This window comes from Apus apus, chromosome 1 (genome assembly GCF_020740795.1).
Source record: "Apus apus isolate bApuApu2 chromosome 1, bApuApu2.pri.cur, whole genome shotgun sequence".
In the NCBI taxonomy this organism is placed as follows: domain Eukaryota; kingdom Metazoa; phylum Chordata; class Aves; order Apodiformes; family Apodidae; genus Apus; species Apus apus.
In genome coordinates, this window is record NC_067282.1 from 205,216,011 (window position 1) to 205,238,358 (window position 22,348).

Below are 22,348 nucleotides of genomic sequence, written 5' to 3' on the forward strand. Positions count from 1 at the left end.
TTTCCAAGCAGGACAATTCTGTGATTGTCTTGATTAAGACCATTCAGCCTCCTTGTCTGTGCCATAAATGTGATGTTCTCCATCTGCACAGCACTGTGTACAAACAGTGTAAACCCATCCTGCCAGGTCTTGACTTCTCTGGCATGAGGGATCATTCAAATCCTGAAGGGCTTGAAGCAGAAAGCAGCCCCAGCCTTGGTGCACATGAGTTACAGCTGCGAGAAGGGACTTGAGCCACGTGGGGAGGGAGGCAAGTTCCCAGGGGGGAGGAAGAATCTGTTTATAAACCTCCTGCTGTAATTGAAAAACAAGGTGGGTGCTTGAGCACTCAGCCAATTTTTCAGACTGAATTGGAAAGTAGCTTCAACTTGTTGATTTTGGCAATCATCTCTTTCTCCTACTTATGTTCCACTCTGAAAAAATGCTATAGGAAGTGCAACCATATGGTGTCCATCAGAGTTCCTGGTTATAAAATGCAGGTGTATATTTTATAATCTAGCAAGTGTGTGTGGTCTTAGTACCTCACATGTGCATCTCCTTTAATCTGAGTTGGCTGGTGTCACAGTTGGATATAAACTTCAAGTTAAACTTAAACAACTGTGTTGTATAAACACTTTGGTTTTGTTTTTGCATAACTTGTAAATCCTAGAATGCCAGGTTGGAAGGGACCTCAAGGACCATCTGGTCCAGCCTCTCTAGGTGCTGCTCTAGTTGATCTGAGGTGGCTCAGCACCCTGTCCAGCTGAGACTTCGAACTGTCCCATGTGGGGGAATCCACCACTTCCCTTGGGAGACTATTCCAATGTTAGACTGTCCTCATGGGGAAACATTTCCCTCTTGTGTCCAGTGGGAATCTCCCAGGAGCAGCTTGTGCCCATCACCCCTTGTCTTTTCCACCTGACTCCTTGTCCACAGGGAGTCTCCATCTTCTTGGCAGCCACCCTTCATGCACTGGAACATGGTGATAAGGTCTCCCCTGAGCCTTCTCCTCTCCAGGCTGAACAAACCCAGCTCTCTCAGCTTTCCTCATGCTGCAGGTCCTCTAGTCCACTGAGGAAGCTCAGACTATCACTGCAGTATGGAATCCAGTCATAGAATCATAAAATGGTTGGGATTGGGAGGGACCTTAAAGATCATCCAATTCCAACCCCCCTGCATGGGCAGGGACACCTCCCACCATTCCAGGTTGCTCCAAGCCCCATCCAACCTGCCCTTCAACACTGCCAGGGATGGGGCAGCCACAGCTTCCCTGGGCAACCTGGGCCAGGCTCTCCCCACCCTCACATCCCAGAATTCCTCCCTCACATCTCAGCTCCAGCTCCCTCTGCCAGCTGGAAACCCTTCCCCCTGCTCCCATCCCTCCCTGCCCTTGTCCCAAGCCCCTCCCCAGCTTTCCTGGAGCCCCTTCAGGCACTGGAAGGTGCTCTCAGGTCTCCCTGGAGCCTTCTCTTCTCCAGGCTGAACACCCCAACTCTCCCAGCCTGTCTCCAGAGCAGAGCTGCTCCTGCCCTCCCATCATCTCCGTGACATCCTCTGGCCTCTCTCCAACAGCTCCATCTACTTCTTGTGTTGAGTTCTCCTGATGTCCTGAGCTGGCTGACTCTTATCCCCATGTCCCCCAACAGGTGCATGATGGACAGTGATGACGAAGTTCGGGACAGAGCGACCTTCTATTTGAACGTGCTGCAGCAGAGGCAGATGGCCCTCAATGCTGCCTACATTTTCAACGGTCAGTGACAGCAGGGAAAGCAGCCTGAGCTGTTCCTTCCTATCCCCATGGGTGACCTTTGTTGCTGTGAGAATTGTTCTTCATGATTTGGTCAAAATATCTCGAAAGGACAGAACTCGTGGTTGGTTTGTTTTTCTGGCCCTACCTCTTTCCACCAAAGTCCTAACTGGGAGTGGCAGTTTTAGCAAAATATGGGAAGGATTGTCTAGGAAAGGAGCAGGACATGGGTTGGGTTTAGTCATCACTGCCTCTTCCTTCACTTGGGACAGTTTTTTTTAACCTTTGCTCCATCTTCTCCACTAGAAACTGGGGGTGACACATCTTGTTGCCAGGGTTGGCTGTGAACACGTTTTATGGCCTGTGGTGGAAAGTTCCTGTCAGCAGCACATTGAACATACTTGAGGCTGTTGCAAGAGGACTTTTCTTGAGTAAACTGCTTAGATTGCAGTACCCTCTGGAAGGGCAGCTTCCTGTGTCATTGTCAGAGCAGTTTTTCATTCTGGGCAGTATCTTCAAGTACTTGGCTTGTGTGTTTGTGTTTCCTGATAAAAACACTTCCATTTACCATTCTCTTTTTTTTTTTATTAGCCAAAGTCCAAACTGTTATCTTTCTAGCTGTAAACTCTAAGTTCCTCACAAAGAGTTTTTCCCTGCAGCCTGAACCAATGGACAGGCTGCAGAGAAGGGCTCTTTAAATAACCTTCCTGATTTACATCTCAAGAGGGAGGTGACTTGAGATACAGAGAATGTTTCTCAGCCTCTGGGATGTCACTGCTTTTGGTGCAGTGGGCAATCCAGACTTCACACTGTTCATCTGGCAGTGCCTGCTATCCAAACTACATTTTGCTGCCTGTGCTTCTGCTTTGCAGGGTTGACAGTCTCTGTTCCTGGGATGGAGAAAGCCCTGCACCAGTACACACTGGAGCCTTCAGACAAACCTTTTGATATGAAAACGGTTCCTCTGGCTACTGCACCAATCCTTGAACAGAAACCAGGTGACACTTGAACTTTATTTCACAGGCAGGGCTCTGGGCATTCAGGGTGCTGCAATGACACTTGATCTCTGAACTGGCTGCTGTCCTACAAAGGTCATGCCAAGAGTGGAGGTGGCTGAGCTCAAGTGTCCAACAAGTGACAGTGTCACTGGCTCTGCAGAAACAAGCCTGCCTCACCTTCACAGATGAAGGAAGGTGGCACTTCTTCCAAAGGAACAGGGGTTGGCAGGAATGTCACTGCTCATTCTGCTCATCTCCTTACCAAAGAGGAGTTGGTACATCATCAGAGTGTGTTAGTTCATGGATGTTGGAAACAAGTTAACTCCAGAAGTGCTTTTTCACTTCACTGGCTCTGTTCCACGTTCTTGCACAATTCTTGCATTTTGGCTTTGTGCAATTTCTTAAGAAATACTTTGGGTTGTTTGTGGGTTGTTTTTTTTCCCCTTCTCCTCCTCCTCCCAGCTCTTCTGCTGGCTGCTCTGGACTGAAGTGTAGTTTCTTCATCATTACTCAAATATCTTTCTTCTCCTTAGAATCAAATATCGCTTCACAGAAAAGATAATTCATAGAATCACAGGATGGTTTGAGTTGGAAGGGACCTTAAAGATGATCTAGATCCAAACGCCCTGCAGAGAGCAGCCCTGAGGAGAAGGACTTGGGGGTGGGAGGAGATGAGAAGCTGGACATGAGCCACCAGTGTCTGCTGGAGCCCAGAGGGGCAATTGGGTCCTGGGCTGCATCAGAAGAAGTGGGGCCAGCAGGGCCAGGGAGGGGATTGTCCCCTCTGCTCTGGTGAGACCCTACCAGGAATTCTGTGTCCAGCTCTGGAGCCCCCAGCACAGGAGAGACATGGAGCTGTTGGAGAGAGGCCAGAGGAGATGATGGGAGGGCTGGAGCAGCTCTGCTCTGGAGCCAGGCTGGGAGAGTTGGGGTGTTCAGCCTGGAGAAGAGAAGGCTCCAGGGAGACCTGAGAGCACCTTCCAGTGCCTGAAGGGGCTCCAGGAAAGCTGGGGGGAGCGGCTTGGGACAAGTGCAGGGAAGAGACAGGACAAGGGATGATGTTTTTAAACTGAAAGGGGAAGATTTAGGTCAGACATTAGGAAGAAATTCTTCACCCTGAGGGTAGGAAGACACTGGAACAGGTTGCCCAGGGAGGTTGTGGAAGCCCCTTCCCTGGAGGTGTTGAAGGGCAGGTTGGATGAGGCTTGCTTAGCCTGGGCTGGTGGGAGGTGTCCCTGCTGAAACCTGATGATCTTGAAGGTCCCTTCCAACCCAAACCATCCTATGATTCTATGTATGGGCAGGGACACCTCCCACCATTCCAGGCTGCTCCAAGCCCCATCCAACCTGCCCTTCAACACTGCCAGGGATGGGGCAGCCACAGCTTCCCTGGGCAACCTGGGCCAGGGTCTGGTTTCCATGTGTGTGAGGATCCAGGCTGGCAGAGCTTTGTAGCAGAATGTGTGAAAAGCTACAGGTGGAAGAATTCTTGGTGGAGATAAAACAGCATTTAAAACTCCTGCATGGTGTAGCTGAGAGGACAATCTCTCTGCTTGTTTTCTTCTCAGAGATTGCCCTGGTGACCAGCAAGCCTGAGAAGGTGGCACCTTCACGTCAGGATATATTCCAAGGTAGGAGAGAAGATCTGTTGGTCTCCAGTACTTGGATTGTTGGGAGAGTTGCCACAGGTCAGACAGGAGCAGTGAACCTGTCACTAAGTGTCATCTTGTCCTTTCTCTGCAGAGCAACTGGCAGCCATTCCAGAGTTTAAGAGCTTGGGTCCATTGTTCAGGTCTTCAGAACCAGTGCAGCTCACAGAAGCAGAAACAGAGTATTTTGTTTGTTGTATTAAACACGTGTTCACACATCACATCGTTTTCCAGGTAAGAAGTTCCATGTTTCTGCCAGGGTGCAGTGGGGTTGGTCCTTAGTGACAAAGCTCCAACTGTGCTGTCACCTGGAGAGGACAGCTTCTCCCTGAAGAGGGTTGCAGGGTAGAGTTAAGAGGGTGTGTGCTGCTTGCCTCAGGGAGCAAAAAAAGGATGGGGGTTATGATCCCATCTGTTAAAGTCAACCCTGTCCTGGGCTGCAACAAAAGATGCATGGTCAGCAGGGCCAGGGAGGGGGTTCTCCCCATTTGCTCTGCTGAGACCCCCTGCAGGGCTGGGGCCACCTCTGGGGTCCCCAACACAGGAAGGACATGGAGCTGGTGGAGAGAGGCCAGAGGAGCCCCGGAGATGATGGGAGGGCTGGAGCAGCTCTGCTCTGGAGCCAGGCTGGGAGAGTTGGGGTGTTCAGCCTGGAGAAGAGAAGGCTCCAGGGAGACCTGAGAGCACCTTCCAGTGCCTGAAGGGGCTCCAGGAAAGCTGGGGAGGGGCTTGGGCCAAGGGCAGGGAGGGATGGGAGCAGGGGGAAGGGTTTCCAGCTGGCAGAGGGAGCTGGAGCTGAGATGTGAGGGAGAAATTCTGGGCTGTGAGGGTGGGGAGAGCCTGGCCCAGGTTGCCCAGGGAAGCTGTGGCTGCCCCATCCCTGGCAGTGTTGAAGGGCAGGTTGGATGGGGCTTGGAGCAGCCTGGAATGGTGGGAGGTGTCCCTGCCCATGGCAGGGGGTTGGATCTAGATGATGTTGAAGGTCCTTCCAACCCAAACCAGTCTGTGATGCAGTGAATTGTATTAACATTGGAGAGAAAAGCTGTTCAGTAAGAACTACCAGCTCAATCAAAGATGTGGGATGTCAGCTGTGTGCTGAGGAGTGTTGTAGCTGATTTGAGGGAAGATTCTTTATTATTTGTTCCATGTTCAAGTCCTCCTTGGTCTCCTTTCCTGCAGTTTGATTGCACAAACACATTAAATGATCAGTTGTTGGAGAGGGTCACGGTGCAGATGGAGCCGTCGGACGCTTACGATGTGATCTGTTGCCTCCCAGCACCCAGCCTGGCTTACAACCAGCCAGGCATGTGTTACACCCTGGTCCAGATCCCCCAGGATGATCCCACTGCAGGTACCCACTGGGGGGGGAGTTGTTCTGCCCTACAGATCCCTCAAGCCAAGTTCTTGGGAAGCAGATAGTATGTAGGGTGTGGGATTTGGTGAGTTCATACTGAGGTTCCAGCACTAATTCTTTCTCATGTCTCACGTGGGCTGGTTTTTATGTGGAACCTGTGCTTGTGCACAATGGTAGACACACTTCTTAACTCACCAGTGGTGTTGGAGGATCAAAACTGGGATGTTAGAGAGGACTGGTGGGCAGGCAGGTAATAGAGGAAACTGGATTGACTACCTTGAATCAGTGAAAGCAGCATATTTGAAAACATGGATGTTTGTTGTTATTCAACAGGAAATGGAAAATAATAATAATAGCTTGGGCCTCTATGTGTTTGACTAATGCAACTTTCCCTCTCTGTAGAGAATTAGAAAGAACTAAATTCAGGAATGAGGTTTTTTGGGGCATAAAACTTCCCTGGCATGTTCCTCCCCTTTGATCCCCCTTCTGGCCTTCATCTTGGAGTCTGGAGGGGAATTTTATGGGAAGCTGAAAATGCTTTGACTTACAACCAGGTTGAATCTTCTGGGGCAAAGCTCATACATGTTATTTCCAGCAGAAGGCAGAAGAAACTACCACTAACCCCTTCTCCTCCCCAGTTGCTTGTACTTTCAGTTGCACAATGAAGTTCACTGTTCGAGACTGTGACCCAAACACAGGTGTGCCAGAAGAAGATGGTTATGATGATGAGTATGTGGTAAGTTCAGGATTGTTGGGGGCTTGTTTGTTTGTTTCCTTGTCACTAATGCTGAATACACGTGGCCTCTGGGTTGGTGGTTTCCTTTCAGATCTGAAGCCAGGAGGAGAGAAAAGCAGGCCTGTTTCAAAATTTCCATTTCCAAAATATGGCAGCTCATAACTTAAGATCTTTCCCCCAAATCTTGCCAACAGTTTCATGCCCTGTGGAGACAGGATTTGTGGAGACAGAAGGGAACAACTTCCATTGGCTTTTGTCAGAACTGGGGCCCAGTCTTTCTGTCCACCCCAAGCACTTGCACTTCTGTTTATTTTGTGTTAATCACTGAAAAGAACAAGTCAGGTCTCAGGAAAGTGCTTGTCTGTTGGGCTTGGAGGAAGGAAAAGCTCCTTGTGAGTTCTGAGAAAGGATCTCTCCTTGAATGCCCAGTAAGGGCTAGAATGGGCTTTGACTCACAAAGCAGTTGCCTCATTTTCTGCTCTCCTTTAGTCTCACTGATGTTTTCCTGTCAGTGTTAAGCTTTCCAGATAATCACCATAAATACCATTTTCCCTCTCTGCTCTTTAGAGGCTCTTACCATGTGCTTCTGAAGTTAAAGCCAGGCACACCAGGGTTGTCTGGGCCAAGTGCTGCTGTCTCTCCTGGTTTTCATTTCTAAGCTTAGGATTGTTTCTGTAACTGGCAGCTGAACATCTCCATTGCTTTTCTGTCAGCTGGAAGATTTGGAGGTGACTGTGTCTGATCACATCCAGAAGGTTTTAAAGCCCAACTTTGCAGCTGCCTGGGAAGAAGTGGGAGATGACTTTGAGAAAGAAGAAACCTTTGCACTTAGTTCTATTAAAACCCTTGATGGTGAGATGATCTCTCCTCATTTATTGGTGATCCACAGGGGAATCCCAGGAAATCTGCCAAGCTGGGGATATATTTAGTGTGATAGGAGGAGAATTTGGGGCCTTCCAACGTGACAGGTCCCAGCAATTTGTGTAGCAGTGCTGGGATTAGTGGGAAATCTGGCAGTGCTCACTTGCTTGAGGCTGGTGGAAGGGAGTGGTGTGTTCCTAGGCTGCCAAGACACCAGAAGGGACATGACAAGGTAGATGTTTTGGTGAGGCTAGAAGGAAGATGGTCATGGGAATGATTAAGCCACGTGGGTACTTTAACACTTAAGACACTTAGAGTGTGTTCTTCAGTTGCAAACTAGTTCTCACAGGAAGCTTGGCACCAACCTGGGGGTAATTTTTCTTCCTCAATCTCTAACTGCAGAAGCTGTCAATAACATCATCAAGTTCCTGGGCATGCAGCCCTGTGAGAGGTCAGACAAAGTGCCAGAGAACAAAAATTCTCACACACTCTACTTAGCTGGTGAGTATTCATTGAGCTCCATGTTTCCATGGCCCCACAAAGAGTTTTACTAAAAGAAGGGAAGTGGTTTAAGAGATTCTGCTCTTGTTTTGAAAGGTTTTCTTTACAGAAAAGTGAAGCAGTGAGTTGAAGGCAGCAAGTGCTGATTTGGAGCTTGCTGTTGCAAGTGTTACTTAGGCTGGGCTGTGTCTCTCTCAAAACAGAGATGTTCCACCTATGGTGGTGGCAGTGAATCCTTTGAATGAAGAACTTCCAGAGCAGACAACCTGATTAAATTCCTTCCCTGTTGTTAGCTCAGAAGGGGGGTCCCCAGGACCATCTTGTTTTCATGTTCCTGTCACTCAAGACACACCCTGAATTGGCTGGCAGTCCCAACTCCTTGTTTAGTGGCTGTGCTCCAGTTCTGGGCAATCCCTGGGAGTCAAGTGCTCTACAAAACTTTTTTTGCAGTTATTAAAGCAAAAGTGCAACAAACATGACAGAAGGGTTGGATCTTAATTTATTTCAGAGGCAGAACTGGTAACTCCAGGTCTCTTTGTGTAGTGATGTAGAAGTGGGACTAGAGATCATAGAATCATAGAATGATTTGGGTTGGAAGGGACCTCAAAGATCATGTAGATCCAAACCCCCTGCAATGGGCAGGGACACCTCCCACCATTCCAGGCTGCTCCAAGCCCCATCCAACCTGCCCTTCAACACTGCCAGGGATGGGGCAGCCACAGCTTCCCTGGGCAACCTGGGCCAGGCTCTCCCCACCCTCACAGCCCAGAATTTCTCCCTCACATCTCAGCTCCAGCTCCCTCTGCCAGCTGGAAACCCTTCCCCCTGCTCCCATCCCTCCCTGCCCTTGTCCCAAGCCCCTCCCCAGCTTTCCTGGAGCCCCTTCAGGCACTGGAAGGTGCTCTCAGGTCTCCCTGGAGCCTTCACTTTAAATCATCCTAGTCTTCCAGCAGCACTTGCTGGTTGTTTAATTAGGACACTCTGTTCTCTTCAGTCTTGGCCTCAAGAGTTTAGAGATTTGGAGGTTTTGGTATATTTTTGCTATTCCCCCCTCCCCTTTCTGCAACTGGCCATAGACTGAATCTTGCACCGGGTTGTTGGCTCCTGGGTGAGGCCTAGATCACCAAGCCCCTCTCTTCCAGTCATCTCTCAAATGTCCCTTTGTCCCCAGGTGTGTACAGGGGTGGCTGTGACGTGCTGGTGAGGTCCAGACTGGCTCTTGGAGATGGTGTGACCATGCAGGTGACAGTCAGGAGCAAAGAAGAAACACCTGTAGATGTCATCCTGGCTTCTGTGGGCTGAGTGTGACATCAACTGATGGAAACCTCCTTTTGCCAGCACTGGTTGGGTATTTCTCAGCCTGTCTGTCCCTCTGCATGTAGTTTTTATTCCTCACTTTGGTTAAATCTTTTGTATGATGTTCCAAGTAGTGGCAATAGTGGCTGGCTGGTTCTGAGCCTTTCCCTTGTCCCCTTTCCCTCCTCCTTGTCACTTACACGTTCTCATCTAACTTATTGCATCTCTGGCTACTTGCAAGGAGAGCAGGGAAGCTGAAAGATGCAGGTGGTAGGAAAATGGAATCAGACTTTTGTCAAAACGGGTTTTTATTAACAGAAAATAAACACTGGTCCAAGTGGTGGGATTTGTATCCATTGCTGTTAATAAAATAGAAATTTCTTGTTCTGATTCTGCTTCAGTACAGAAAAAGTAGCCCAGCAGGGCTGTTTCCTCAGGGGAAGCCCCTTATTCCTAAAGGGATGTTATGGAATTTCAAACATAAGAAGTTAAAAATCACCCCAAAACAGCTGAGTCTGCAACTTTACAATTCCCTGATGCTCCTCTCCTCTGTTCCACACAGGAAAAAAATGAATGTAGAGAGAGAGATTAAACTCCAGCTGTCAGGGCATATTCAGTTCTCTGAGCCTTATGTCAGGAAATACCAAACAACACTGCAGCCTTTTCCTGGGCTCAGGGATGTGAGACATCCTGTATCAAAAAGTTGGGAAGAGAGGAGGAAGGAGGGACTTTGTGGTTGGCTTCCTTGGGAGAGGGAAGTTCTGCATCTCTCTGCTGATGATTCTTTAGTTTATCAAGTCGGGGCTGGGGGGTAGGAAGAAAGGAGTAGTATTTTAATGCTAATTTAAGCATCTCTCCCAGATCCCTGTGGCTGGAATAGCTATTGCTTGGAACACTTTGGCTTTGCCTAGTGCCAGTATTGGGCAATCTCCTTGCTCCAGGGCAACAGGAGCTCCTGAGATAGTGCCAGGGGGTAGTGAGAGTGAGCAGCTCTGCTTGGAGAACTGAAACTTGGAGAAACAAGTGATGTGGTTAAAAAAAATAAAGAGGTTTAGAGCTTACCTTTGAGTAATCAGCCATTCAAAAGTGAAGACATAATTAGTGTTTACATGCCCCTTTTTGGGTGCAGAGTGCTGTTGCCTCTATTGTGAGGGATTAGTTGGGATATTGAGCTCTCCTGCTGCCTTCAGGCAAACTCAGAGTCTTCAGTGCTGACAGGCTGGCCAGGGCTTGTAACACTAGATGGCATTTGAACTCAAAACCCAAACCAACATCCATCTTGGGAATATTTCAGAGGTCCTGTCTTCCTGTGGCAGGCAACATGGCCTGGCAGTGAAGGCCAGTGAGGCCTCTTGGACTGACAGACCTGCTCTGCCTCCCCTCAGGGGTGTCCCTGTTGTCCCCTTGAGCCTTCCTGGCTCTAAACACAGAGACCAGCCAGTCAAGAAGCAAGATGAGAGCAGGGCTGGAGGAGCTGCCAGCATCTTGGAACTCAGGTTGATGGTTTTGTCCAAGCCTCCCTGCAGGCTCATCTTTTTCTGGTGCTCAAAGGATTTATCTGCAGGAACCTTTGGCAGGCAAAGATGAGGGTGTTTAGTGGAAAGTGTTGGGCCTGGAGATAAAAATCAAAGGTTTCTTCCTGCCCCCAAAGCCTGACTCAGGAAGAGAGTGAGACCTGAGCTGCAGCAGCTCAGAAGGAGTTGATGAAGTTCAGGTAGGCATTCAGGAAGCCTGTGGGATCCTCCAGCTGTGGATAGTGGCTGATGTGGTCATCCAGCACAGACACTGTGGACATGGGAAGCACCTTCCTGTGGGAAGAATGCAGCCAGCCTTGAGCACAGGGAACTGCAGCAGGCTGAGCCCACAGCCAGCCAGATGCCATCACAGAGGAGGACAGCACCCTGTGGCACAGCTGGGATTCTCCCCATTCATATGGTTTTGAGCCAAACAACCAAAAAAGCCTGTAGCAGCTACAGTTGGACCACTCTCCCAAAGTGCTGGATTTACTTCAGGTTACTTTGGAGGAGAAGACCACCTCAGCCAATAAATCTTAGCTCTGCCTGAGGTGGGTTTTTAAAATGAGTGATTGGTTGGACTGGGAAGTGTTGACTTTGATGCCTAAAATGGGGAAGCAATTCCAGGCTGCAGGAGGCTCCAACTGAATCACCTGGCTGTGCAGGTCAGGGGTGGGAATTAAAAACAGCCTCTGTGGAAAAGGAATTTGAAGGAATATCTGAGACAACCAGAGCCCCAGCTGCATATTCCCACTTTTTGGCAGGTTTGGTCTTACTTGTAAAGCTGAAGAAACTCAGGGTGTGGATTCACAGGGTCCAGGGGCCCGTAGATGAGATGCACTACAAGGGAGAAGCACAGACAGAGCTTTTGATACTCAAAACCATCCCAAACTAAGCCAAGGAGACCAGCTGGAGACTCTCTCCCCCCTCACACAGAGCTTGGGAAGCTCCCAGCAGCCAAAAGGGGCTCTTGCTTCTCTGCCCTGGGGTCAAGTTCAGCCTCCAACACTCCTGCAACCACCAGACCATTCTTCCAGTGGGCTGCAACTTCTCTTGAGCTGGAAAAGCAGCTCAGCTTCCCTGGAGAAGCTGGAGATTGTGAACCAGCATGAAGGAAAATGACCTCAAACTATTTCCTCTTGACCTCCCAGCTCTTCACTCTGTCTCAGCCTTAAAGCTCCCTCTGCCCAAACTGGATTTGAGCCACCTTCTCCTCCTCAGAACAACAAGAAGCTCCAGGGATTGGTGGAAGGAGCCAACACCTCTCTCCAGGGCCTGCAGACGAGGGGGACAATTCCCAACATCCCAAGCAGGAAATGAAAAGACAAGGGATTCCTACTCACGTGGGACAGAGGTGGACACCAGAGCCCCAACCCAGCGGTCTCGGTGCTTCTTCCTCTGGTTGATGTACTGCAAAATGCTGAAGAGAAACCTGTGGTCAAGCAGCAGGTGGGACCTGCATCTCCTTGGGGCAGCAGCAACAGAAGATCAGCCTGCTGACCTGGCCCCAGCTTCAGGTGGGTGTTTTAATTATCACAGAAGTGTAAATGAGGTTGGGACCGTGACTCCAGGTCTCACCCCTGCCAGCCCTAAGTACACAGGCCAGGTCTGAGTCCTCTGGGAGGTAACAAAGTTCATTTAGGAAGGGGGAAACAGCCTGTGTAGTCCAGGAGGGTGGGAGGATGAGGTTTGAATCCTTCCCAGCTGAGGTGGAAGCTGGAGCAGCTCCAGAGGAGACAATGAGGATGGGGATGGGACTGGAGGGAAAGTCTGATGAGGAGAGGCTGAGGGAGCTGGGCTTGTTCAGCCTGGAGAAGAGGAGACTCAGGGGGGACCTTCTCCCTCTCTACAACCCCCTGAAGGGAGGTTGGAGTCAGGGGGGGTCGGGCTCTTTTTCCAGGCAACCAGTGACAGGACCAGAGGGCCTGGCCTGAAGCTGCTCCAGGGGAGGGTTAGGTTGGATATCAGGAAGCACTTCCCCATGGAAAGGGTGATCAGACCTTGGAATGGGCTGCCCAGGGAAGTGGTGGAGGCACCATCCCTGGAGGTGTTCAAGGACAGGCTGGAGGTGGCACCTGGTGCCCTGGTCTGGCTGATGTGGTGGTGTCAGGTCACAGGCTGGGCTTGATGACCTCAGGGATCTGCTCCAGCCTCAATAATTCTGGGATTCTGTGAAATCTGGGTCCTCTGCTCCCAGTCAGATGACACTGGGTTGGGAAAGGGGGTGCAGTAAGTCATGGTGGCAGGCAATGAGCACCAAAAGGTCAGTTACCCCCAGGCCCCCTTGGCAAACCCTTCCCTGCTTCTGGTGACACAGCAAGAAGCAGTTGTGCAACCAAACCCTGTGGAACCATCTCAGTTCCCTGCAGAAGAGGAGCCAACACTGAACCACTGAGCGTGGGGAAATGCAGGAGAAGATAAATGGGTCTGGGCAGGTTGTAAGAGTGAAAATCCAAACTGCTGAAGTCTCCTCATCTTGTCTCACCACCCCAGCCAGCACCTCAGGGTGACTCCTTGCTTCAGCACAGCCTGGGCAGGTATCCCTCATTAGAAGAGGCCAATTAGCAAGGACCTTTTTGGGGAGGCTGAGCTCTTTGGTCCTTGCTGTGTGCTGGGATTTGTCTAGAGGTTGTTCCCTGTGATGGGACAGAGGGAGTTGGCACACTGGGGGTGAAGGACACACACAGGCCCCTCTGGAAGGGGATGCTGAACTCAAAACCACCAGCCCAAGGTCCTTCCAAAAGTTCCAAATTGGAAAAAAGCAGATTGAGCTCCAGTTGTCAACAAAAAAAAACATAAATTCAAGCCCCTGATTTCCAAATAAGGCAAAAAAAAAAACCCCACACTGTCCATCTTCAGCCTTGTCCTCCCACCATGTGTGGGCTCAGGGGTCATTCACCTGCCTTGCATCATCCCAGCAGGGATCCCTGCTCCTCCACCACACCCCAGCTCCTTTTTTGGGGCACAATGATGATCTCAGACCCCAAGAGAAGCATCTGGAGACTGTGGGGGAGCCAGTGTCCGGGGACTTTGGCTGAGCTCCAGTAACCTCCAAGCTGTGGTGTGACTCTGTCTGTGAACAGAGGGACACTGGTGGGTGACCTGGACAGGCTGGAGAGCTGGGCAGAGAGGAACCTGATGAGGTTCAACAAGGGCAAGTGCAGGGTCCTGCACCTGGGGAGGAAGAACCCCATGGACCAATATAGGTGAGGGAGGGACCTGTTGGAGAGCAGCCCTGAGGAGAAGGATCTGGGAGTCCTGGTAGATGGTAAATGATCCATGAGCCAGGAATGTGCCCTTGTGGCCAAGGAGGCCAATGGGATCGTGGGGTGCATGAGGAAGAGTGTGGCCAGGAGGTGGAGAGAGGTCATTGTCCCCCTCTGCTCTGCCCTGGTGAGGCCCCTTCTGGAGAACTGGGACCAGTTCTGGGCTCCCCAGGTCAAGAGAGACAGGGAACTGCTGGAGAGAGTCCAGGGGAGGGCAACAAAGGTGCCTGGGGGGTTGGAGCATCTCCCTGATGAGGAAAGACTGAGAGAGCTGGGGCTGTTCAGCCTGGAGAGGAGAAGGCTGAGGGGAGACCTTCTTGATGCCTCCCAGTATCTCAGGGTGGGTGCAGGAGGATGGAGCCAGACTCTGCTCAGCAGTGCCCGGGGACAGGACGAGGGGCAACGGGCACAGGCTGGAACATGGGAAGTGACATGGAAATAGGAGGGAAAACAGAGCCCTGGGCCAGGCTGCCCAGGGAGGCTGTGGAGCCTCCTTCTCTGGAGACATTCCAGACCCACCTGGACACATTCCTGTGTGATCTACTGCAGATGACCCTGCTCTAGCAGGGGGTAGAACTGGAAGATCTCCAGAGGTCCCTTCCAACCCTGACAAGGTGCTACAAAACTAAGGTCCCACAGCAACCAACAGACGTACCTGTCAACGACGAGGTTGCCGTCGTTGGTCCTCACCGCTGTCCACATGTCCCAGTACTCGGCCTGTGAGGGCTGTGTGTAGGGCCCAAAGACTGCTCCGAGCCTGGAGAACGGCCACAGAGAAGTTCAGAGCTTTAGTGTCCACCTCAAAAACTAACCCAGGCCATAAAACACTCCAGCAGTTCCAGCTTCCAGCTGAAAACGCACCCGTGCGAGCGCGCGGCACGAGACGTCGTCCCCCAGATGTAGCTGGTGGTGGACCCAGCCCAAGGGTCTTTTTGGGGGGAAAACAGAGGGTTTGCAGCATCTGATAAAAAGAGCTGATTGTGCCCCACCTGCAGAGAGTGTGTCTGGGGTTTCACAGCCTCCGACATCTTGATACTTAGAGTCATGGAATGATTAAGGTTGGAAAAGACCTCTAAGATCATTGAGTCCAACCATCAAGCCAACACCCCCATGGCCACTAAACCATGTCCTGAACTGCCATGTCTACATGTTTTTTGAACACCTCCAGGGATGGGGACTCCCCCCCTGCCCTGGGCAGCCTGGGCCAGGCCCTGACAACCCTTGCCAGGAAGGAATTGTTCCCCAGATCCAACCTCAGCCTCCCCTGGCACAACTTGAGGCCGTTCCCTCTGGTCCTGTCGCTTGTTCCTGGGGAGCAGAGCCCGACCCCCCTGGCTCCAACCTCCTCTCAGGCAGCTGCAGAGCCAGCAGGTCTCCCCTCAGCCTCCTTTGCTGCAGGCTCAACACCCCCAGCTCCCTCAGCTGCTCCTCACAAGTTCTCCAGCCCCTTCTCCTTCAGCTCCAGCCCCTTCCCCAGCTCCGGGGCCCTTCCCTGGACACGCTCCAGCCCCTCCATGTCCTTCTTGTCCTGAGGGGCCCAGCCCTGACCCCAGGATTCCAGGTGTCCCCTCCCCAGTGCCCAGCACAGGGGGACCATCCCTGCCCTGCTCCTGCTGGCCCCCCCAGTGCTGACACAAGCCAGGATGCTGGTGGCCTCCTTGGCCCCCTGGGCACCCTCTGGCTCATCTCCAGCCCCTGGTGACCAAACCCCCAGGTCCTTTTCCCCCAGGCACTTTCCAGCTGCTCTGCCCCGAGCCTGGAGTGTTGGGGGGGCTGGTGTGACCCAAGGGCAGGACCTGGCACTTGCCCTTGTTGAACCTCATACAATTGGCCTCAGCCCATGGATCTAGCCTGGCCAGATCCCTCTGCAGAGCCTCAACCCACGGATCCAGCTTGTCCAGATCCTTCTTCAGTACCTTCCTACCCTCCCTTGTGGGAGGAAGGGCTTCAGTGTGCAGTGAAACCCCACCTGGTTTGTTACTAAGCTGAGACACTTTTCCAACCTGGAGAGGGAATGGCCCCAAGGATCAAGGTCATTCCAATCCAGGGGTTAATCTCTCCTGGGACAGTGTTGATGGATCTGCTCACCTGCCAAACACCCACGGGGCTAATTCCTACCTTGGCCCCTCCCTGCTTGTCTCACACCCCCCCTGTGGACTGTGCCCTGCAGCAGGGAGCCACCACTCACCCTCTGGAGAAGAAAAAGAAGTTCATCAGCCGCGTGATGATGGGGGACAGCAACCCCCCATCCTTGAGGATCTTGGGAGAAAGGGAAAAAAAGGAGACAGCACCACTTGGTTTGGTCCTGATGCACCAATCCTGCCCCCTCCGAGGGCTTTTCCCCCACCTCCCCCTGTTCCCAGCCCAGACCCTTGGGGTGCAGGTGAGCTCCTGGCAGTGAGACATCAAGGGGGGGAATGAGGTGGGACATCTGGATGCATCCTGGCAGCTCCTGCCCTCTCCCCACCACCTCTAACTGTGCCTGGGAGCAGCTCAGGTGCCGCCAGCAAAGCAGGAGAAGCAGCAGGCATCTGAGCCAGGAACAATCCCAAACTCCTAAGGAGTCAAGATGTCTCCTCACAGAATCACAGGGGTTAGAAGGGACCCCAAAAGATCACCCAGTCCAACCCCCCTGCCAGAGCAGGGTCACCCAGAGCACATCACACAGGATCCAGGTGGGTTTGAATGTCTCCAGAGAAGGAGACTCCACAACCTCTCTGGGCAGCCTGTCCCAGGGCTCTGTCACCCTCACAGGAAAGAAGTTCTTCCTGATATTCACATGGAACCTCCTGTGCTCCAGTTTGCACCCATTGCCCCTTGTCCTGTCACTGGACATCACTGAACAAAGCCTGGCTCTGTCCTCCTGACACTGCCCTGAACATATTTGTGAACACTGATGAGGTCGCCCCTCAGTCTCCTCTTCTCCAAGCTCAAGAGACCCAGCTCCCTCAGCCTTTCCTCATCAGGGAGATGTTCCACTCCCTCCAGCATCTCTGTGGCTCTGCCCTGGACTCTCTCCAGCAGTTCCCTGTCCTTCTGGAGCTGAGGGGCCCAGAACTGGACACAACACTCCAGATGCAGCCTCACCAAGGCAGAACAGAGGGGCAGGAGAACCTCCCCTCACCTACCAACCACCCCCTTTCTAACCCAGCCCAGGATCCATTGGCCTTCTTGGCCACAAGGGCACATTGCTGGTCATGGTCATCCTCCTGCCCACCAGGACCCCCAGGTCCCTTTCTCCTGCCCTGCTCTCCAGCAGCTCAGCCCCCAACCTGTCCTGGCACCTGGGGTTGTTCTTCCCCAGCTGCAAGCCTCCTGGAGGGGTGGGTTGGCAGGAGGCAGAGGGAGCAGCTCACCTTCTGGATGAAGCGGGGATAGTGAGTTTCGGGGAAAATCCCTGGAAGGATGTCAAAAAAAACAGGAGTCGTGACACCACCCAAGTGCTTTTCACACCTCCCAGACCCTCCCCTTCTTCAGGGGGCCACGAGGAGCAGGAGAGGCAGCTCCAGGACTCACCCCCCCCCGGTTCATTAAGCAGCTTAATTGCAGGTTGTTTTGGGGTTTGGGTGGTGATGGAGAGGGGGAAGGAAGGACATCCCTCCCCAGCCCTCTCATCCCACCACGCCAGGCAAACCTCACCTCCGTTGGACAAACACAGGCTGTTGATCAAGATGCTGCCAGTTTTATTGTGCTCATACCTGGGGACAGAAGAGAAGAAGGTGAGAAGCCTTCTCGAGGCTTCCAAGAAGTTGACCCACCAGCAGGTCCAATTCAGTGCCAAGTCATCTCTGCCCCCACCCCCCCAGTTCAATAAAGGAGCTTCAGGAGGGAAGTCCAACATCCTACCAGCCAGGATGGATGGCAACCTCAGATCTGCCCACCTGAGACCTCCCAGCCCTTCATTCCCACTCTAGGTACAAGGAAAAAAAGGGGGTTCTGCACCATGTCCTTCCACTTCTCTGCTGGGAATCATCTTGAGGGGGACACCAAAGAGCAGCAGGGGTTGCAGTGACCTGTGCAGCAGCTCCTGGGCAACTGTATCCCCATAGTCGTGGGACAGGAGGTTGATCCTCTGGTGCTGGAGGCCGAGGTGATGCACCAGCCCCTCCACGATGCTGGCTTGCTCAAAGATGGAGTAATGGTGGGGCCTCTGCAAAGCCAAGGAGGAGAGGAACAGCAGTGATCCCAGGGCTGGAGCAGCTCTGCTCTGGAGCCAGGCTGGGAGAGTTGGGGTGTTCAGCCTGGAGAAGAGAAGGCTCCAGGGAGACCTGAGAGCACCTTCCAGGGCCTGAAGGGGCTCCAGGAAAGCTGGGGAGGGGCTTGGGACAAGGGCAGGGAGGGATGGGAGCAGGGGGAAGGGTTTCCAGCTGGCAGAGGGAGCTGGAGCTGAGATGTGAGGGAGAAATTCTGGGCTGTGAGGGTGGGGAGAGCCTGGCCCAGGTTGGCCAGGGAAGCTGTGGCTGCCCCATCCCTGGCAGTGTTGAAGGGCAGGTTGGATGGGGCTTGGAGCAGCCTGGGCTGGTGGGAGGTGTCCCTGCCCATGCAGGGGTGGGACTGGATGATCTTTAAGGCCCCTTCCAATCCAAACCATTCCATGGTTCTATCACCCACCATAAGCCCACAAACTCCAGAATCAACACCTAAACTGAAGAATATGGGCTGGAGACCAGCAGTCTGCAAGCCTGGACAGAGCAGTCGGGATGTCCTGGGCCAGCAGTTACATCCACAAGCCCACAGGAGCACTGCCCATGCCCCAGAGAGGCCAAGGGGTCTTTTGGAGTCACCTCAAACCCAATAAAGGCAAGATGGTGACAGAGCCAATCTCCACCTCCTCACACCTCCCTCCTCCTTCCCACCATGACTTCCTTCTCCAGGTGAAAATGGGAGAAGAACCTGGACTCCCAACACCAATTTCCCAGGGTTGTTGTCCAGGCAGAACCACCTCTGGGACCAAAACAGCAACTCCCAGGCTACTTACAGGTTTGTCACTGAAACCAAATCCCACAAAGTCCAGAGCAACCACCCGGTGAAACCGCTGGGTCAGCCCTTCCCAGATCTGGGAGAGAGGAGAAGTGGATGTGAGGAACAGCAGCAAATGGGCCTGGAGAGGGGAGAAGTCCCCAGCCAGCCCCTTCCAACAAACCACAACCCCAAAAACACAACCAAGAAGCAGTTTTTGGGTCTTTTCCTGTTGCTTTGGGCTGCGGGGAAGGGGGATGTGAGAGGAGTTTGGGTTCCACGCAGCTGGGAGAGGAACCACAGCATCCTCCTGGTTTGGAAGGGACCTTGGGGATCAAGGCCCAGGAAGAAGGACTCACCCACCCACCCCTGGCTGAGCAGGGGGTCCACCTGCCCACCCCTGGGAGGGAGAGACCCTGGAGTTTGCTCCCCTCACCTTGCACCAGTCGTAGCTGGAGGTTGGGAAGCCATGGAGGAGGACGACGACGTCGGAGCTGCCGACGGCGCCGGGCGAGTCTGGGGGGGGGGAAGGAGGCACCTCAGGGGCAGCTTTTCCCACCCCCCCTTGCCCCTTTTCCCCGCTGGCTTTGGAAACCCAACCAGGTGGGCCACCCCTGGCCACCAGCACCAGGTCCTTGGTGCAAACCAGGGTTTCATTCAGCACAACCTGGTGACAACCCACTCCAGCAACCAGGTCTTTTGGGGTCTTCTCTTTGCTCTGACCCATCAGGGACTTGGGATCCCTTCCTCCCCCCCCAAAAAAAAAACCCAACCACCCAAGGTCTGCAGAAGAACCAAACTTTGTGGTTTTACCCAGTTCAAAAGGTTTGGTTCACATTGTGGAAGGGGTTTGTTTTTATTTTTTCCACCACCCCACCTGGCCTTGGGGACATCCCCGTGGCCACCCAGGGGAGCAAGAGTCCCCAGCCCTGCTCCTCACTGGGACAGACAAGGGGTCCCCAGGCCCCACCACCTCTGTAGAAGATCTTCTGGTCCTCGTAGGTGAAGTAGCCTCCAGAGGATCTCCAGGAGAGGAGAGCAGGGGAGAGTCTGGGGGGTGGGATGTGGAGGTAGACGGCCAGGAGGGGCACGGTCAGCAGCCCCACCTGCACCCACCACTCCTTCATCCTGTGGGAGACAGGGAGGAACCTGCTTCCTGGGATTCGCTCCGTAACCCCCACACCAAGACCTATCTCCAAGTCCCCCTAACCCCCACGTCCCCATAACCCACCCCCACGTCCCCATAACTCACCCCCACGTCCCCATAACTCACCCCCACGTCCCCATAACCCACCCCCACGTCCCCATAACTCACCCCCACGTCCCCATAACCCACCCCCACGTCCCTCTAACCCACCCCCACGTCCCCATAACTCACCCCCACGTCCCCATAACCCACCCCCACGTCCCTCTAACCCACCCCCACGTCCCCATAACCCACCCCCACGTCCCTCTAACCCACCCCCACGTTCCTCTAACCCACCCCCACATCCCCATAACCCACCCCCACGTCCCCATAACCCACCCCCACATCCCCATAACCCACCCCATGTCCCTCTAACCCACCCCCACGTCCCCATAACCCACCCCCACGTCCCCATAACCCATCCCCATGTCCCCATAACCCACCCCCACGTCCCCATAACCCACCCCCACATCCCTCTAACCCACCCCCACGTCCCCATAACCCACCCTCATGTCCCCATAACCCACCCCCATGTCCCTCTAACCCACCCCCACATCTCCCCATAACCCACCCCACGTCCCCATAACCCACCCCACATCCCCATAACCCGCCCCACATCCCCATAACCCACCCCATGTCCCTCTAACCCACCCCCACATCTCCCCATAACCCACCCCCATGTCCCTCTAACCCACCCCCACATCTCCCCATAACCCACCCCCACGTCCCTCTAACCCACCCCCACGTCCCCATAACCCACCCCCACGTCCCCCCAAAACCCCCACACCCCCAGAACCTTGGGGTGGCAGGTCCCTGACAGAAAGTGGTCTTTGATGTAAAGGTTAGAGGGTCTGAGGGGAGAGGTGGGCCCCACTTTGGGGGCTGAGGGATGGATGTGGCCCCTGTAGGGGGTCTGGGGGGGGACAATGGGCTCTATAGGGGGGACAATGGGCTCTATAGGGGGGTCTGAGGGGGGACAATGGGCTCTATAGGGGGGACAATGGGCTCTATAGGGGGTCTGAGGGGGGACAATGGGCTCTATAGGGGGGTCTGAGGGGGCACAATGGGCTCTATAGGGGGGTCTGAGGGGGGACAATGGGCTCTATAGGGGGTCTGAGGGGGGACAATGGGCTCTATAGGGGGTCTGGGGGGGGACAATGGGCTCTATAGGAGGTTAAGAGGGTCAATGGGCTCTATAGGGGGGTCTGAGGGGGGACAACGGGCTCTATAGGTGGGTCTGAGGGGGAACAATGGCCTCTATAGGGGGGGACAATGGGCTCTATAGGGAGTCGGGGGGGAGGGACAATGGGCTTTATAGGGGGGGTCTCAGGGGGGACAGTGGCCTCTGTAGGGGGGACAATGGGCTCTATAGGGGGGACAATGGGCTCTATATGAGGTTAAGGTGGGACAATGGGCTGTATGGGGGGACAATGGGCTCTATAGGGGGGCCTGAGGGGGGACAATGGGCTCTATAGGGGGGACAAGGGGCTCTATAGGGGGGTCTGGGCAGGGACAATGGGCTCTATAGGGGGTCTGAGGGGGGACAATGGGCTCTATAGGGGGGACAATGGGCTCTATAGGGGGGGCAATAGCCTCTATAGGGGGTCTGAGGGGGGACAATGGGCTCTATAGGGGGGACAATGGGCTCTATAGGGGGGTCTGAGGGGGCACAATGGGCTCTATAGGGGGGTCTGAGGGGGCACAATGGGCTCTATAGGGGGGTCAACAGGCTCTATAGGGGGGTCTGAGGGGGGACAATGGGCTCTATAGGGGGGTCTGAGGGGGCACAATGGGCTCTATAGGGGGGTCAACAGGCTCTATAGGGGGGTCTGAGGGGGGACAATGGGCTCTATAGGGGGGACAATGGCCTCTATAGGGGGGACCATGGGCTCTATAGGGGCTCTATAGGGGGTCTGGGGGGCACCGTGGCCCCGCCCCCAGCCCCGCCCCCTCATCAAACCCCGCCCCCACCCGCACAGACCCCGCCCCCGTCTCACCCCTCGCCCCCCTCAGGCCCCGCCCCCCGGCAGAGCCCCCCCCCCCAGGCCCCGCCCCCTGCGGGCGGTGGGCGGGGCCCGGTCCCCGCGCGGGGCCTCGCGCCTCACCTGCCTCAGGTGCTGCGGCCTCGCGCCGCCATGGCGGTCCCAGGGGGCGTGGCCAGCCCCCGCGCCCCGCCCACCCTCCTCCCCACGCGCATGCGCCGCGCCGCCCGTCCTTCCCGCGCAGCCGCGGCGTCCCCCGTTGCCTGGCAACGGCCCCGGGGCTGTCAAACCGCCCTCGCGCCCTCCCGCGGCTCCCGATT

The 22,348-nt window shown here is 54.0% G+C and overlaps 2 protein-coding genes across 3 annotated transcripts in view; one reads left to right on the top strand and one right to left on the bottom strand.

Moving 5' to 3' along the window:
* Positions 1-9,508, top strand: part of COPG2 (COPI coat complex subunit gamma 2) — a 27,008-nt gene extending 17,500 nt beyond the window's left edge. For both annotated transcript variants that reach the window (XM_051612211.1, XM_051612220.1), the window contains 9 exons: positions 1,626-1,729; positions 2,599-2,724; positions 4,293-4,355; positions 4,468-4,607; positions 5,553-5,724; positions 6,366-6,463; positions 7,177-7,315; positions 7,727-7,825; positions 8,997-9,508. In XM_051612211.1, the coding sequence (XP_051468171.1) occupies positions 1,626-1,729; positions 2,599-2,724; positions 4,293-4,355; positions 4,468-4,607; positions 5,553-5,724; positions 6,366-6,463; positions 7,177-7,315; positions 7,727-7,825; positions 8,997-9,127 (1,072 nt within the window). In that variant the 3' untranslated portion in view covers positions 9,128-9,508. The remainder of the gene's footprint in view (positions 1-1,625; positions 1,730-2,598; positions 2,725-4,292; positions 4,356-4,467; positions 4,608-5,552; positions 5,725-6,365; positions 6,464-7,176; positions 7,316-7,726; positions 7,826-8,996) is intronic.
* MEST (mesoderm specific transcript) lies at positions 9,412-22,215 on the bottom strand. Its single transcript, XM_051612639.1, has 12 exons — positions 22,152-22,215; positions 19,834-19,988; positions 19,297-19,376; positions 18,880-18,957; positions 17,915-18,051; positions 17,541-17,599; positions 17,258-17,298; positions 16,090-16,160; positions 14,557-14,658; positions 11,979-12,055; positions 11,412-11,475; positions 9,412-10,929 (listed from the first exon to the last, which is right to left on the bottom strand). Exons 2-12 carry the CDS (start codon positions 19,985-19,987, stop codon positions 10,812-10,814), a joined length of 981 nt encoding a protein of 326 aa, XP_051468599.1. The 5' UTR covers position 19,988; positions 22,152-22,215; the 3' UTR covers positions 9,412-10,811.
* Positions 22,216-22,348: the final 133 nt, after the last annotated feature.

Coding starts and splice junctions, on each gene's coding strand:
- MEST (XM_051612639.1), bottom strand. CDS start 19,987: ATGAAGGAGTGGTGGGTGCAGGTGGGGCTGCTGACCGTGCCCCTCCTG. Junction 14,659..16,089: donor TTCTTTTTCTTCTCCAGAGG/GTGAGTGGTGGC, acceptor GCCGTTCTCCAG/GCTCGGAGCAGTCTTTGGGC. Junction 11,476..11,978: donor GGTGTCCACCTCTGTCCCAC/GTGAGTAGGAAT, acceptor TCTCCCTTGTAG/TGCATCTCATCTACGGGCCC.